A 15,578-nucleotide genomic window follows, 5' to 3' on the forward strand; every position below is an offset into this window, starting at 1 on the left:
TAAAAAAAAAATTCAAATTCCAGAGTATCTAATAAAGTAAAAATGAATAAAAGGGGGAAAGGAAAGGCGTTAGTCACTGAGTCCATTAATTCAATACCGGTATTCACAAGACACCATACTAACGAGAGAGGTCCTCAATGCAAACATGTTTCGTATGAACTTGGATGCTGGTACCAGGGTGACTGTACTCCAGTAGGGTAGCCCATAATTATTCCCAAACGAATGGCTGCTTCTGGTATGCAGCAAAGCGCATCGATTGCAAAAGAGGGGAGGGTCCGTAAATGATTTTCGATTTATTATTTTCTAGAAGGGGTATCTATGGGAGTTTGGCCAGTACGAAGGTGTTCACGGATTGTCCCCTCCATAGGAGCAAGGAGGAATAAGTGGCGTAATTTGTAACACATTATATATGTTGAGAGCGGGTGCCATTCAGTTCCTTTCGAACGAGAAATTTGGCGCGGCTCACTGCCTTAGTAGGTAGCAATTGTTAAGGACGATGTGGGTTGCAATAAGGCTGTGACCCTAGAGAGCATGTAATAAATTGGGTTGGGATCTTTATGCTCAGTGAATGCCACTGCTGTACTCGTACAGTACTAGTACAAGTCTGGGACAGTGACGAACAGATGGAAGCATCTAGCGTTTTTTGGAGGGAGGGAAGCCTAACATCTAGATTTGTTAGCTACTGCACACACACTAGATTTTATGAGCTGGGGAGAAGGAAAACATTATTAAATAAATGGGGATACCGGTCGGGTTGAAACATCATTCGCTGTTTGATAGTAGAGATCGCATTTCCACCATTTTGCAAGGGCATTTTTTTCTGGAATTTAGGGGACTTAAAGGATTGAGTTCGAATAGAGAGAAAACGGAGAGCATGGGGAGGGGGGAGGGGGAGGATTGCTTTTGAAGGCAATAGCCTACTCTGGCATACCGGTATTACTATATACAGATGTTATGGATGGATTATGATATAACAGGTTCTGTGGCGGATGTGTTTGCTGGTACATAGCCACAATGGATTTGACAGGCGCTGCACGAGTGCGCAGTGCCGGTACTGCACGTTCGCTGAGGCTCCATCAGCCGAACCAACCCTGCCAGAGCCGGGCAGATCAGCCAGGGTTGATGAATCAACCCCACTCACCCGGTTCTACTTACGCTGAGATATACACGAATGACCTCAACTCTTCTAGTAAGATTTCATAACTTGGTTGTAGGGTATCAGGGAGTTCTGGCAAAAGCCTAAGTCCAGATTCGTTACATATCTTTTCACCAACAGAAAACAACACGACCCTTAACACTGTTCGCGTCACCTCTGTCCTTTATCACCATCGTCTCCAACCAACCAACCTCACTCAACTTTGTCCTGGTACGGTTGACAGAACCCGTCCTGTACATAGTCAAGCCTTGTGGGTTTGTTTATCTATCCTCGTCAGACCATCTTGCGGCTCTGTTTCCCTAGGGTGTGAGGGGGGCAAGCCTGGTCTTCCAACCTGTTTCTGGGGGTGGGTTGTTTGCTGACGTTTTTCGACGGTAAGGTGTTTTTACGAAATCCAACGGTCCCGCACCGGAGCATCTCTTTTGGGAAGCAACAGGAGTCTAGTCCGACAAGCTCAACGATCTTCCCCGACTTAGAAAAGGATCTCTCCGAGGGGTCTAGAAGGCTAAAGAAACTATCATCAGTCGGCTTCCCCTCTCTATATTCACCGGAGCATAGCACTGACGTGTCTAAAGTGGAAGATTTTAATTCGGAAACGGATAGTGACTATGCCAGCTACTGGCGAGATTGGGTATCCCTCTCTCTTCCCTCCCTCCCGTGCTATTACCTTATGAATGAGTCCCTTATGGGACGCTCTTTTTCGGAACAAACATTGACTAGACCGATAGTTCATCTCTACGCGCGGCCATGAATATTTTTGCGAAATCGACGAGGAATACCTGACTGATCGCTTCAACTTGACTGGACTGCAATCAGAAGTGCAATACTATCAGTATGCATTGGACCTGGTCACTGACCAATTCGATTTTGAGTGTGAAGACGATATGAGAGAGCAGATTGAGAAGTCAGCTAGACACCTTTATGGCTTGGTTCATGCGAGATATATCATCACAACGCGTGGACTCGCCAAGATGGTAGTAAAACACTCATATCCAGATTTTGTGCATTTCTGACTGATGATTATAGTTGGAGAAGTACAAAAAGTGCGATTTTGGCCGTTGCCCCAGAGTTCTCTGTCGCTCACACCCTCTGCTGCCATTGGGCCTCTCAGACTTGCCCCACCAAAAGCCCGTCAAACTTTATTGTGCGAAATGCGAGGACGTATACTCTCCAAAGTCCTCTCGTCACGGAGCGATTGATGGTGCCTATTTTGGAGCATCATTTCCACATATCCTTTTCCAAGTTTACCCAGGATTAATCCCTCCCAAGAGCAATGAGCGTTATACACCAAGGTGTTTTGGGTTCAAAACGCATGCTCAAGCTGCTTTAAGCAGGTGGCAGGAAGGGGAGCGAGAAGCTCAGGACGCTCGACTTGAGAAGGCTGGGGTTGAGGTGAGGAGGGTTGATGGGGAGGAGGACGAGGACGAGGATGAAGAGGTGGCGGAGGCATAACTCGATCTAGAAGCGTGGATGGAGTTATAGTGTTATCGATGGAAAGAGGCATTGCCCATTCGTTGGGGAAAGGTGTTAGCTAGTTGCGTTTTTCAATTTTCAACTGCTTGCTTCCGTGGGTCCTGTATGTTGGGGGGCGTTTCTTTGGGTTCATATCATTCGTCTACTAAACACTTTCAGATACCGGCGTATTACGTCCAGGGTACGATTGTATCATTTTAAGGCTTGCTAGATTCTTTCGCCGGCTATAAAGGGCTTATCAATACCATGACACAAATTACCAGACACATCCGCAGATGACGTTCCAACCTTGTAGCGAATGAGCCAGTGAAGCCTTAAAGTATTGTGTCAGGGTGAAATACACTAATGGTAGGCTGGGATTTAACCTGGCATCTTTCCCACTGATTGTCATGCTTTTATAATGCGAGGTGGAGGTGGAGAATACTGTATGGATTGCCCGGAGGGGAACGTCTGGGAGATGCTGGAGTGTAGTAACCTGCTACTCCAATATTATCACCGCAATATTATCACCACCAATGCCAATGATACAATAACTTAGGAGCCCTGTGCGATAACTCTCTTAGAGCGAGTTTCTTTGTATGAACACGGCTTGAAGGTGCAGTACGGTATGTGCTACTTGAATCTATAATCAAGATCTAAATTCTAAATTCGCTAAAAAATTAAAAAATTAAAAAAAGGTATGATACTTTACTATGCGACAGAATAGCACAAAGGCCGAGCAGAGTATAAATGAGTGTGGTACGGTAGGCCTACAGGGAAGCGAGGAAGCGGGTCTGCAAAGAAAGACACAATGAACGGGCAGAATGGGAGTACCTGCTCTATTAAGTATAGATTACTATAGTATAGATTACCATAATGAGAATGGTGAAATTTCATTATCCTTTTCCTAAAGTTTCAGGCCAGTAGGATTCACTAGATGAAGATCCACATCAGCATAGAAACAGATTGATCAAATCAGGTGTTCAACTTGCAACGGTCACTGTTACACTGTGGAACCGTGTCCTGTACCTTCTGCCCCATGATAAACTGGCTGTTCCTCAAACAATCTGGGCAAAGGGAGACCCAGAGGTTTTTGATATAAAACTGGAGCCAAACTAGTAGGGGAAAGAGAAAAAGGAACTTGAAAAGAGAGACCAAGTTAAGATATAGGGGGGTTTTCTTTGGCAATAATTTTACTATTTACCTAACATATTACTATAATGCCAGTGACAGCTGGCATTATCAGATACTTTGTGCTCAGAGTTTTATACTTTATGGAATATATGAAGGGCATGTTCCAAATTATAAAATTCGTGTTGGAGTATCTTTATTCAGGGACAGAGTTGGTTAAGAAGAGACCAAGACAATGGTGTTAAATTTTGTTAGTCATAAACAAGGACATGATGATACCTTGTTGCTCACTAGTAGGAAGAATACAAAATATTCTTGAAGATACCTGTTCCACTCAGGACCAAAACCGCCAATTAAAGAAAATGCAACAAAAAGGATAAAAATATAACAGAAAAAAAATACTTGCTACTTACAGAAGAAGTTGAAACCCTTAGAAGAGTTAAATGAGACTGCTAGCTATTGATGACTCTGCTATTCGGTCTCTCATTTACCAATACAGTTATAGGATAAAACAGGCAATAAAAAACACTAAATTAGGAGTTTTATATGTTTACTTAATGGATTTCACTGTCATTATAAGATGAAAAATAAAAATACTATTACTACCCTTCTACTGCTATCCCTTATTTCTCATTCTTTTCCTACTTGAGTGGAAGTAATGTTTCTTACAAATAATATTACATTTAGGAGATAAATGCATTACTGTTTCAAATCTTTCTTTATTCTATTTTTTAGAGAAGAATAAATATTGCTCCCTAAGTCCTTAAGTTCCACTTTTACGATTGGTTTTGATGAAGAAGTTGGCATTCGTTGTTAGCGCAATTTTTTGTTTTTGCTTTCTTCTTTCTTCTTCTTTTCTGTTATACCTAAGTTACTGTTTTTGTTTCTGGGGTATATCGGATTTGTTGCGTACTTGGAGGACTGTATGTTTTGGGGACATTAGACAAGCGTTTAGACATATACTTTATGCCTTTATGTCTTTATATCATAACTTAGATTGCACACAACAGGTGAGCTCTGATCCTGTATCTAAGTGAACCTCCCGGAATTAACAAAAGAATGCAAAAAAACAAAACATATATCATACTATATGAATACTAGGGAACGGGGAGTTTGAGACTCTTTGACACAAGATGGTTCTAGCATTCGAACCCCCGAAGTCTGGCTGCAACCGGCTGTATACCTTGGAGCCTTTCAGGCATGCCAAGACAACAGCCAGGCCCGGGGTCACATTTGAGTCTAAAACAGGCATGAAACAAAAGAGGGTAATTTGTAGAGTTCTTGCTGCGCGCACTCGGTCGGGGACCCAGGTCCGCACTCGACTCCAAGCGGAGGAAGGAAAAAAAAAACAGATCTGGAGTTTCAGCCTCTCTCATTCATTCTTCGCACCTCTCTTTCCCATCCAACTCTGTCTTCCCCGCTTCACCCCACCTTGCGGACAAAATTCTACGTGTTAAAAGCCTGGAGGCATCGACGAGGGAAAAAAGGAAAGACGACGATAACAACGACGGTCATAAATACTGAGGGTAGCCTCTCTCGTCGAGGTATCCAGCTTTTCATCTTCAGACATTCTAACAGAGCATCCCGGTCCTACCTTTTGCTCTCTCCCCTCCACAATTTCTATGGCCGCGAAAGTGCCAGTGCCAAATTCATGGGATGATGAATGGGAGAATCAACCGACCAAGTTACCTATGGTATCCTCGTTCCCTCCCTTTCGAATTACGTATGCGCGCGAGAAACCCAGCTAATAGATTCCTCGCGGAAGACAAATAACCCATCAACAGTTGTGACCGGAATCCTCCGGTCCGATGCAGTGGAATTCGCCCCGACTCAACCCCTCTACATCCCCGCTTCCTCACAGCCAAAAACGTTCTTTAAACCGGACCTGAAAATCCTCAAGCGCGCATCTTCACCAAACTCTTCTACCGCGATGGCCGATGCGCCGAAAGTATTGATGGAGAAACCCCGATCGCAAGAGCAAGAGACAGAGCAAGAACGTAGGGAACGGGAGCTCAAGGAGCGGGAGCGCCGGTATCAGGAGACCCGCGATAAGATCTTTGCTTCACCAGCGCCTGTAGCAAAGCCCAGGCGTAGATTCCCGTCTCCCTCCAGGACTGCGCCTGCCAGGAATGCGCCGGCACCGACGAGTAGAGGTAATCGGAAATCGAATAAAACCGGGGGAAAAGGTGGAGATGGGGGAGGTGGGGCTATCACCTCACTCTCCCTTAACGGCGGAGATTTTACCATGGCGCCTCCACCACCGAAAATTTGGGAGATTGACGAGAAGATGCTGGAGTCACAGTTGGCGATCATGAGTGAGTCTATGGCTGCGGCAGCTACTATGGTTAAAGATGGGGAGGGGGTGGAGGAACGCCTTTTTGAATGGGATTCTTTCGAGAGGGGTGGTTGGCGTCCATGCGATGATCCATCCGTGGTTCCCCAGTACAATAATAATCAGGGACCAACTCCTCCACCACCGGCGGTCCTGGCACAGGATAAACGCCCAGGCGTACTCCGCGCGCCTAGAGGGCCGGATACGGATGGTGGAAAGGGATTTAAAGGAAGAGGACGAGCTCGGGATGTTAAAGAGTTTGTTCCAGGAAATACTTGGGGACAATGAAAAACTGCAGTTTTCTTTCCTTTCTTTTTTCTTTTCCTCTTGATTATCTTAATGTGGGCCCTTTCCTTTCCTTCCAATTGATTTAAATTTTCTTTTCCTTCCTCTTATGGGTGCTTTCTTTGTATCTCCTCTATCTCCTGGATCTTACCTCTTTTTTTTCCTCAGACTTCTTAAATCTCATGTACGAGCCGGGGGAAACGGACTCGGGATTACCGTACACAAATGGGTTATTTTGTTTGTTTTGCTTTTTCCCACCTTAAATCACCGTTCAAGTTACAACCATGCACAAAACCAATCACGATTACCAAAATCGATGGATGCATGGACAACAAAAACAACAACTTAAGTTAAGTTAAATGCAAAAAAAGATCATCACTTGTTCGTTTATGAAAGTGCAGTTTGCCTTCTTTTACCGGTATGTTATGCAGGATGTTGAACCCGCCTTCGGGGACACCGGTTATTATTACAAGTTATAGTAACCTGCCCTGTCGTGTCGCAATACTCGAGTAGGAGCGCGTAGTGCAATAGGGTGGATTGTCAGCCTTATCTTCATTGCACTAGCTACGAGTGATGACCTATGATAAAAAACAACGTTCTAACAAGGCTACGGAAGTATTCCGTCCTTCTTCCCCTCCCCCTCCCCTTCTTTTACTGTATGTGGGCCCAGAGAAGAGGGGTGCATAACTGACTTAACAGCTATTTTATCCATGCTGCCGGCCTGGTTTAAGTGGATGGCAAATGAGCCAGCTCCGTTTCCTTTCACTCCTCTACCACCACTGATGGATATGTTGAGCTAAGCTGAAGCAGTTGAGCCCCAATAGCCTTATCATTGACAACACTACATTCTGTCGCCACGAAGGGGGGGAGGGATGATACCCCACTTGTTCCACACCCTGAAGGGGGGAAAGGAGAAAAAGAAAGAAGGATGAGGCTTTGGGTTACTCCTCTGCTGTACCTTGGCTCTCTTGGGGACCACACTTGACCGCACCAGCTTGCTATGCCGGCGCCGGCAGAAGGAGGGAGGAGTGAGTTATCAAGCTTAGAGGTAGCTGTAGGATTGGGGATATGAGCATGCATGCTCGGGTGAGCTGTAAGTACTCATGTTGTGGAGTCTCTCGTTTTGGTGGTGATGCACTAGGTTGGAAGCGCTACGTGAGTAGAGCTAGGCTCTGACTGGGAGTTTGTGTAGCCTGATGAAGTCTTGGCTTCTATTGGTTGGTGCGGGTATACTACTAGGTCTGCTTTTGGTTGGGCGGTGTAGAGCAGAGATATGATAGGATGGTTACATTTCGAGGTTTCGTTCGAAGCACTCGCGATCGGAGGGCACTGAGCACGCGGGCACTTGCCTGCCCCAGGCAGAAAGAAAGTGATGATTTGTTCACATCCCGTGATGATCTACTGGGAAGGGGCGGTCTCAGGATCTGCGGTTGTCATATTTCGTCCTCCAAGTGGTGAAGATCTATGGTGCCCGGTAGCCCTTCTCCGGATACCCCCCCTTCCTATCCGGCATTTCTGCTGGCCTAACGGTAGGCCTTGACGCGCCTGAGAAAAATTACTTGCCCGCTCCGCCTCTTGCGGCCAATGGATGGAAAGTGCTCGTGCACCCCGCCAGATCCAGCGGTGCTTTGTTCTAAGTCGTCACCATTACAAACGCCTTATTATACTACACTTTTTGGACAGATCTTTACGGCAAGGTTCTGTGGGTTTTGCTTTGCGCCTAGAAAGCCTTGGCTGAAAGTTGCCGAAAGGGGAAGAAGGCGCGGGAATAGCGGGTAGCGGGTGAATGAGGTGACGTGAACCTTAATTTTTCAGGATTATGATACGGTATTTAGGGAGAAAGTGTCGATGTAGGAACTGTGCACCAGGCTGCGGGAGGTGAGTTCGGTGTACTTGTAGTACTATATGTTCACTGTTATACCTGGTGCGGGGGCATACACCTTGGTGGGGATCAGGTTGGTGGGGCGTAATGGCAAAGCGGTGCGCTGTTTGAACACTCGAAACATTCCGATAGTCACAAAAAACTAGTTGTACAACCTCACAGGGTTTGCATTTTCCGCGGTATCATATTATCATACATTTTCCACCGGCGTCGGAGTTCTCGGACTTCCAGCAGTCTCTATCAGGTGTTCCGGCGAGGGTGCAATATGAGAACTTGGACCGCAATATGCTCAAAACCTAAAAAAATTCTGCACGAAAACGCTTGTGCTAGGGAGAGCGTGCTCGAGCGCACAGAATGATCTGCTCGACACACCGCAAAAGTAAATGGGTCCCGATATCGTGCACGATTTCTGCTTCCTATCCAATCAGCCATGACATCCCCCGTACCACCGGAACGAACCGGTGCGAACACCGCGCACTCTCACGGCACTTTGTCACCGAGAGTCGTCATAAGAGTAATCACCCGGGGCTTTCCCGAAGTGCATGTACTGTACGCAAACTTCCCGATTACCGACCCCGATTTCCCTTTCTGCCCTCGAAGGTGCACAGGTCGCGCTACGTGCGATATTACATACATCAACAACCTCCCCCACCACACAACCTGACAAATATAAAGTCCCCCCCTCCCCACCAAACAAATTATTTTTTTCTAGAAACACAATCGCATCATCGCGTGTTCACACAGTCGACAGCTCACAAACAGGCCCAGTTACCGCTTCAACCGTATCATACGCGATGCTCCAGCCAGCCCTGGGGCCGCTTCGCATTTTGCATTTTGGATGTCACAAATGGGGGAAATTTCTCCGGTAGTCTGACTGACTGACTGACTGACTGACTGAGTGGGTGACAGCGCACGCGGCTTCTGCTGCCGTTGAGAGAATTATACCAGGTGTGTACGGGGTGTTTTTCTTCTTCTTTGGGCTTGGGTGTGTGTATATCATACGACTTGCGAGGGGTTGGTGATAATGCCTCAGTACCTTGACAGATTTGGAACCAGGAATTAGGCTGGGTGGAGGGGGGATTTTTTTGTTTGCTTTTTGGTGGCTCTTGTTTTCTTCCGGTCTGATCTTTTTCGAGTGGTTGTTGACTTATATCCTAGCTGCTATCGTCTCTCTGGGGGATGTTGAAGCGGGTTGTGGTGGGGATGGGAGTGCCAGACCCATCACCGTTATCACTCGTGGACAACATTTGCGCGAGTGACTGGGTGTGCACTGTGTCGTCCTTGAGCGGGGTGCGATGGCTGGTATAGCTTCTGGATTCTGATTTGTGAATGGGTGTGCGGATAGCCTTATACGTCTGCAGCTATCTTGCTGCTACCACTTCGGGTTTGTAGGTTGGGGGGAGCTTTCTAGCTTACTATGATTTACTAGGGCTGACGGCTCAACCCGTGGTTTTCTCAGGTAGCTCAGGTTCCAAGTAGTTTTCAACAAAATTCCATTGATATAAACTACCATACAAATAACTAGACGCGCAGGTTATTTCAACAATGGGTAATGGCAAATAAATGAAGCACCCCCCAGAGCTCGTATGGTACTTTGGGTGCGTTGAGAGATGTTTTTTTAATTAATCAGTTTTAGACTTTAGTTTTTTTAGGCGGGGGTAATTTCGCTTCTGGCTTACTAGGTTAATAACCCCGAGATGTGCGGGAGAGCTAAATCTATTTGGGAGAGATAGAGCTACTGGAAGGTGGAAAGGAAGGAGGGGGAGGGGGAGGGGGAGATGGCGGAGGGGCCTCCAGGGGGGGTGGCGGAGGACGAAACTGAGAATGCAATCCGTTGTCAAGACGCTCCTTTATAGTCTGGTGAAACCCTGGATGACCCGGGATAGGGGGATAAACCTGGGGGTGAAGGGGGTGAGAGCTATTCGAGAGTTGCTGCGCAAGGTGGGTGTTAGGTTAGATTATAAATTTCGGTGGACTGGTATGATATCCTTACCTGAGATTGTGGCCCACCATGATAGGCCGCGTGGTTTTTTGAAGGGATATGATTCTGGAAACCGTGTGGGTTACTATGAGTCACCTGTCTGTCTCCCTCATAGCCCTGAGAATCCCCAAAGCTGCCATATTCGCTGGGGTATTTCTGTAGAGAGATATTGCTGCTGGCCCCAAATTCCATCTCAGCGCCGGTGCCTCTCTCTCTGGATCCGATATTATCGGGGGGACCATTGGATGCGAGCGGGTTACGCGAGTTACTGTTTCCGCTATTTTGGAATTGACCCATGCCTCCCGAGCCCCCGTTTGCACTTCCTACTTGTGTCCATGGGCGAGCTTGGCCCCAAGGGGCTTGATAGCTTTTAGGGATGGGATTCTCTCTGATCTCATGAGGTTTGATGAAAGATGTACTTGGCCGTCGCCACGGGGGTTCGGCAGCGGTTGAACTAGGCTCCGATGACTTGACTAGGGTCCCGCCTGCCTGTTTCCACGGGGCTTGGGCAGACCCCAATTCCCTCCCTTGGCTGTTATCACCACCAGCTTGATGAAGGTTTGCCTCAGTAGGAGCGGTTGCAATTTCCCCAGCAGCAGGTTCTGCATCTCCTAGGACATCTCGTATAAATTCCTGTTGGAATGTTTAGTGCCTGCGCTGTTAAAGGGTATCAACAATGGGGTGGTGGAGAAAAACATCATATTCTTGGTCTCGAGGATTGGAATTGGAAGGTTTCCCCTGCCAACCTTGACCTTTCGGGCGGTCTAAGCAGTCTCGGCCGAAATGCCCCCCGTTACCACAGACCCTGCAAATTATCCCTGCTGTGTAGTTGGTCTCTTTGGGACAGTCGTATCTTCGGTGACCAACCTCACCGCCTAGAAAATTCTCTCAGCCAGAGTTTGCAGATTGAGGTGAGAATTACGACTAATTAGAACTTACAATTTGAGCACGTCTTTCCTTCATCATCGCGTAAGGTCCCGTTCAAGGTAGCCAATTCCCTGAGCTGGTTACGCTTGAGTGCGTTCATGGTTTCGGGTGTCGACGCAGCCTGAAAACATTGTCAAGAACAATACAAGGATTGTGAGGGAGAGGAGCTACTCACAGTCTCGATAATCTCGTTAATCATTTCCCTGGCTTTGACGGTAGAGGCCGGGTTGGGTGATATGATGAGACAATGCAAGTTTTCGTCCTGGTCAGATGTCACGGCGAGATCACTCCTTGCTTTCCCCTCTTTGATAGAGCCTTTGCCGCGAATGGCAACTTTAGCCCCGGACTCTCTCTCGATACGCTTGAGAGTATGTCCACGGGGACCAATGAGCAAGCCAACTAGCAGAATCACGAGCACAGGCGTGCTCAAGATGTTAGTTTGTGCTGTTTTCTGTACGTCTTAAATACGGAATTCGCTTGATTAGTAGGGGTTAGAAAATAGTTACTAAAGTTAATCTCTGGATAGTCATCGACAGGTACATAGACCTTTTCATGCTTGTTGACAGGTCTTCTATATTGACTAGGAGGCTTGTATTGCGGATCCATTTGTGAAACCTTTGCCACCAAGTCATGACGCTCAGCTTCTAGACGCTCTCGGTATCTGGTCTCTCTAACATTTATGCGACGACCGGTCGTGTCATAAATAGGGTCCGGAGAGAGAGATCTAGGTACTTGAGTTAGTGTGGCAGGTTAATGAATGTTGATATAAAGTCAGTAGGTCAAACCGTTTGTCATTTGGCACAATCATATTAGTAGTAAGCTTCTGAGTGATCTCCTCGATGCGTACTTTACGTACATACATCTCGGTATCCTCAAGACTCATACACACTGGAATTGAAGCAGGCAGGTTGTCAACGCTAATAGTGCTCTTGATTGACTCGCTTCCCCAACGAGACTTGGGATGAGTCCGGGCTGAGATTCATATGATGGTTAGGCAATGAGGGCATCGTATTGCGGGGGGGGGTTAGTTACCAGAGCTGTGACGTAGTCTTTGTCGTCCCCTAGGAATGTCATCAATATCTGCCTGTTTCAGATTGGCAGAAGATGCATCACTAAGAGTTCTGGCCATTTTTGTAGGTGCAGCTTCCACAACACCATTCCCAATATCGAGTGAGCTCCCGGATGTTTCTTGATCAGAGCTAACAGTGGCTAGGGAGGTTTTGTTTTCGTCTGTGTTCATGAGGGCAGCAAGACGACGTTTTCTCCCGATTGGGATTGAATTCGTCCCCGTAGTAGTACGGGTGTCGTTGGCCCACATTATGAGAGCAAGATATTCTCTTGTGTGCCTGGGCTGAGTGTGTTGCCGGTAAGGGTTGAGTGGGGTGGTGAGTGGGGACCGTGGAGGAGGGGGAATAAATAGGAGGGGGGGGGAAGCTAGAAGGCTCATCTATTAATAGGGCCAAGCGTGATGGCTGTCTATGGGTCTGAGTTTTAGAAAAGGTTGTAAGACTTTGGGCAATAGGGTTTATGATCTTATCACCTCAGATGAGGCGCTATGCTGGTGTTCGTGTTCCTATGTTAGGGCCGGGCCATGCGTAGGGTTTTGTTGATTATGAACACTCACTACAGTAGTGTTCACGGAGGTCTGGGGGAACTGGCGGCCCAACGGGGGGAATGCAGAGAAGAGTAGACTAGACGGGACCGCAATTGACAGTCTTTCTGGTCGCGCGACTTTTGAGGGCGGCAGGTTTTGGTAAGGACTATGGGTCGATATGGCAAGACATTATTTGTAGTCCTCCTGCAAGGATGGTAGTGATGGTAGCGGACTGCAATATTCTCCCAGGGACTATGGGGATCGGTCCCATAATGCTCTAGAGAGTACTCGTTGTATAGTTTTTTGCGCTCCAAAACATGCACGACACTTTTGAGTGGGGTTGAACTGAGAGTGGAGCTGTCTAGAGAATATATATATCTAAAAAAAGAGCCCCTTTATGAGATAAAGAGAGCGAGAGAGAGCTAGAGTTTTCTCCAAGTAATAGAGGTTCTTGTGGGCCCATTATCAGGGTTTGGGGAGGCATTTTTGGTATAGGATGGAAAAAAGTGTCCAGCAGACCGCATTCTTTATGTATGAAATAATATTATTATGATAATAATTATTATCTCAATTCTCGAGCAATTATTACTAAGCACATTTTTAATTAAAATTGCATTTGATCTGTGCCCTAAATGTCCTGCAACCGTTTTGCATGTGACCGTGACCGTGTTGGGTGTTTCGCTAGATCACGTGGATACTCGTAACTCATTTAAGGCTCTGCGGCGAAACTACAAAGTTTGTCAGAAACACAAATTAATCACCTCCGACAATTGAGGCTTCCCCTTGATCTTCACCACCCCGCCATTCCGTAAAATTCATCTGAAGATGTCTTCTGCAATATTTCGCTCGTCTTCTCCATTGGTTCAAATTATCGCCCGACAGCCATCGACGGCTATCGCCTACCGATCCATTTCCATCCTAACCCGACCTCTCACCCCCGGTTCTTTGCAAACCACGCAAGTCTTAGGGCAGAAGAAAAACATATCCTCCTCAACTGCCACACTAGCTCCACCTCAAAATCAACCAATATTTAGTGCACCTCCTGGTCACGGTCCTTCCGGCGGATTTTTTAGGAAGGAAAGTCTTCCCGCTAACACTATTATTCGGTAAGCATCCTACGTCATTCGTTTTTACCCTCCAAACTCGCTGACAAAGTGCAAGGTTTGTCCCACAGCAGACAGCATGGATTGTAGAACGAATGGGGAAGTTTCATCGGATTCTCGACCCTGGGCTGGCCATATTGTGGCCAATTATTGACAAAATCAAGTACGTCAAGAGCTTGAAGGAAGCTGCTATCGAGATCCCGAGCCAAAGCGCTATTACCGCCGATAACGTCACACTAGAGATGGATGTGAGTGTAAAATTTTGCAAGCTTATTTCTCAGCTAACAAGAGAAAATGTAGGGTGTGTTATACATTCGAGTATTCGACGCCTACAAAGCTAGGTGAGTCTTATCTTCACTATCTATCTAAACTTTCATGGCTAATAGTTTTCCCCTACTTTTTTTTTTTAAAAAAAGCTATGGTGTTGAAGATGCCGAATTTGCTATTTCACAACTTGCACAGACAACTATGCGTTCAGAAATCGGTCAGCTTACTCTTGACCACGTCCTTAAGGAGCGTGCTGCCTTAAACATTAACATTACCCACGCTATCAATGAAGCATCTGCCGAGTGGGGTCTTGTATGCCTTCGTTATGAGATCAGGGATATTCATGCCCCAAACCCTGTTCTCCAGGTATTTACCCCTCGGGAATATCGCTAACTTCTATGCTAACAGACATTAGGCAATGCATCGCATGGTATCGGCAGAGCGAAGCAAACGTGCCGAAATTCTCGAATCAGAAGGTCAACGTCAGTCCGCTATCAACGTAGCCGAGGGGAAGAAACAATCCGTCATCTTAGCCTCTGAAGCCAAAAAAGCTGAGCAAATAAATTTCGCAGCTGGAGAAGCTCAAGCGATCCTTATGAAAGCCGACGCCACAGCCCGCGGTATTGAAGCTGTTGCTAAAGCTATCAGGGAGAACAAGGAAGCTGCGCAGGGGGCTGTTAGTCTGAGCGTTGCTGAGAAATATGTGGAAGCATTTGGTCAACTTGCAAAGCAGAGCAATACAGTTGTTGTGCCAGCTCAGCTCGGAGATCTCGGTGGTATGATCGCCGGAGCTATGGGAATTTATGGTAAGGTGGCTGAGACTCAAGCGAGTCAACAGAAAATGCTTGGGGCGCAGCTAGAGGGAGTAAAGGCCGGTCGTGGGAATTAGGTCGGCTCTTAGGGAGTTCACGTTGGAAAGGAGGTCTTGGATGCTTTCGATATATATAGGCGTTGATCCTCCGGTGGGATAGTAGGCGATGGGCGATTTGGGGTGCGTAGGCACCGAGCTGGTTTTACTAATTTGGCTCCTCTCTTTATTTGTTCGGGCTTGCATGAGATCTCTGCTCTTTCTGATACGGAATCAAGTCCCTTTAATGCATTAAATAGATGGATGATGAAGGTGGTAATAAAAAATAATCCCAATTATGTGATCTCTCCTCGCCCTGTTACTTTCAAGTCTCCTATGGATTCTTTTCCAGTCTTGATAAAATGGTGTCTGCTCGCCGTGACGTTGATTTCGCGAATTCATTGGTAGGCATGGAGATGATGTTTGTTGGGCGGTTCGTTGCCAACCTCCTCTGGCAACGTCTGGTGTTTTTTTGTTTTGTATGTCTTATAGAGGGGCTGGGTAACTTTTTTTTGCAATGTTTTTCTCCCCTTTTCCAAAGTAGGGGATTCCTGGACTACGTAGCACATACGGTACTTGGATTCTTCCAATTTTTTGCGGGTACCGCAAGAGGAGCAGGTC

At 46.7% G+C, this 15,578-nt stretch overlaps 4 protein-coding genes; 3 read left to right on the top strand and 1 right to left on the bottom strand.

The window, feature by feature from the left end:
* Positions 1 to 1,014: 1,014 nt before the first annotated feature.
* GSTUM_00011446001 (uncharacterized protein) lies at positions 1,015 to 2,895 on the top strand (the record flags this gene model as incomplete). XM_002841928.2 has 7 exons in its annotated part: positions 1,015 to 1,189; positions 1,245 to 1,410; positions 1,536 to 1,599; positions 1,658 to 1,679; positions 1,732 to 1,787; positions 1,885 to 2,130; positions 2,183 to 2,895. 7 exons carry the CDS (start codon positions 1,015 to 1,017, stop codon positions 2,606 to 2,608), a joined length of 1,155 nt encoding a protein of 384 aa, XP_002841974.1. The 3' UTR covers positions 2,609 to 2,895.
* Positions 2,896 to 5,056: 2,161 nt separating this feature from the next.
* On the top strand, positions 5,057 to 6,520 carry GSTUM_00011447001 (uncharacterized protein). XM_002841929.2 has 2 exons: positions 5,057 to 5,433; positions 5,505 to 6,520. The coding sequence occupies exons 1-2, from the start codon at positions 5,362 to 5,364 to the stop codon at positions 6,357 to 6,359; spliced, it is 927 nt and encodes a 308-aa protein (XP_002841975.1). The 5' UTR covers positions 5,057 to 5,361; the 3' UTR covers positions 6,360 to 6,520.
* A 3,434-nt stretch (positions 6,521 to 9,954) lies between these two features.
* Positions 9,955 to 13,204, bottom strand: GSTUM_00011448001 (uncharacterized protein; the record flags this gene model as incomplete). XM_002841930.2 has 8 exons in its annotated part: positions 12,179 to 13,204; positions 11,932 to 12,118; positions 11,653 to 11,870; positions 11,322 to 11,545; positions 11,159 to 11,267; positions 10,916 to 11,094; positions 10,232 to 10,852; positions 9,955 to 10,170 (listed from the first exon to the last, which is right to left on the bottom strand). Exons 1-8 carry the CDS (start codon positions 12,462 to 12,464, stop codon positions 9,955 to 9,957), a joined length of 2,040 nt encoding a protein of 679 aa, XP_002841976.1. The 5' UTR covers positions 12,465 to 13,204.
* Positions 13,205 to 13,501: 297 nt separating this feature from the next.
* GSTUM_00011449001 (uncharacterized protein) lies at positions 13,502 to 15,261 on the top strand. XM_002841931.2 has 5 exons: positions 13,502 to 13,846; positions 13,902 to 14,091; positions 14,144 to 14,184; positions 14,260 to 14,476; positions 14,526 to 15,261. The coding sequence occupies exons 1-5, from the start codon at positions 13,566 to 13,568 to the stop codon at positions 14,997 to 14,999; spliced, it is 1,203 nt and encodes a 400-aa protein (XP_002841977.1). The 5' UTR covers positions 13,502 to 13,565; the 3' UTR covers positions 15,000 to 15,261.
* Positions 15,262 to 15,578: the final 317 nt, after the last annotated feature.

The sequence above is a fragment of the Tuber melanosporum genome (genome assembly GCF_000151645.1).
Source record: "Tuber melanosporum whole genome shotgun sequence assembly, scaffold_84, strain Mel28".
NCBI classification, from domain to species: Eukaryota; Fungi; Ascomycota; class Pezizomycetes; order Pezizales; family Tuberaceae; genus Tuber; species Tuber melanosporum.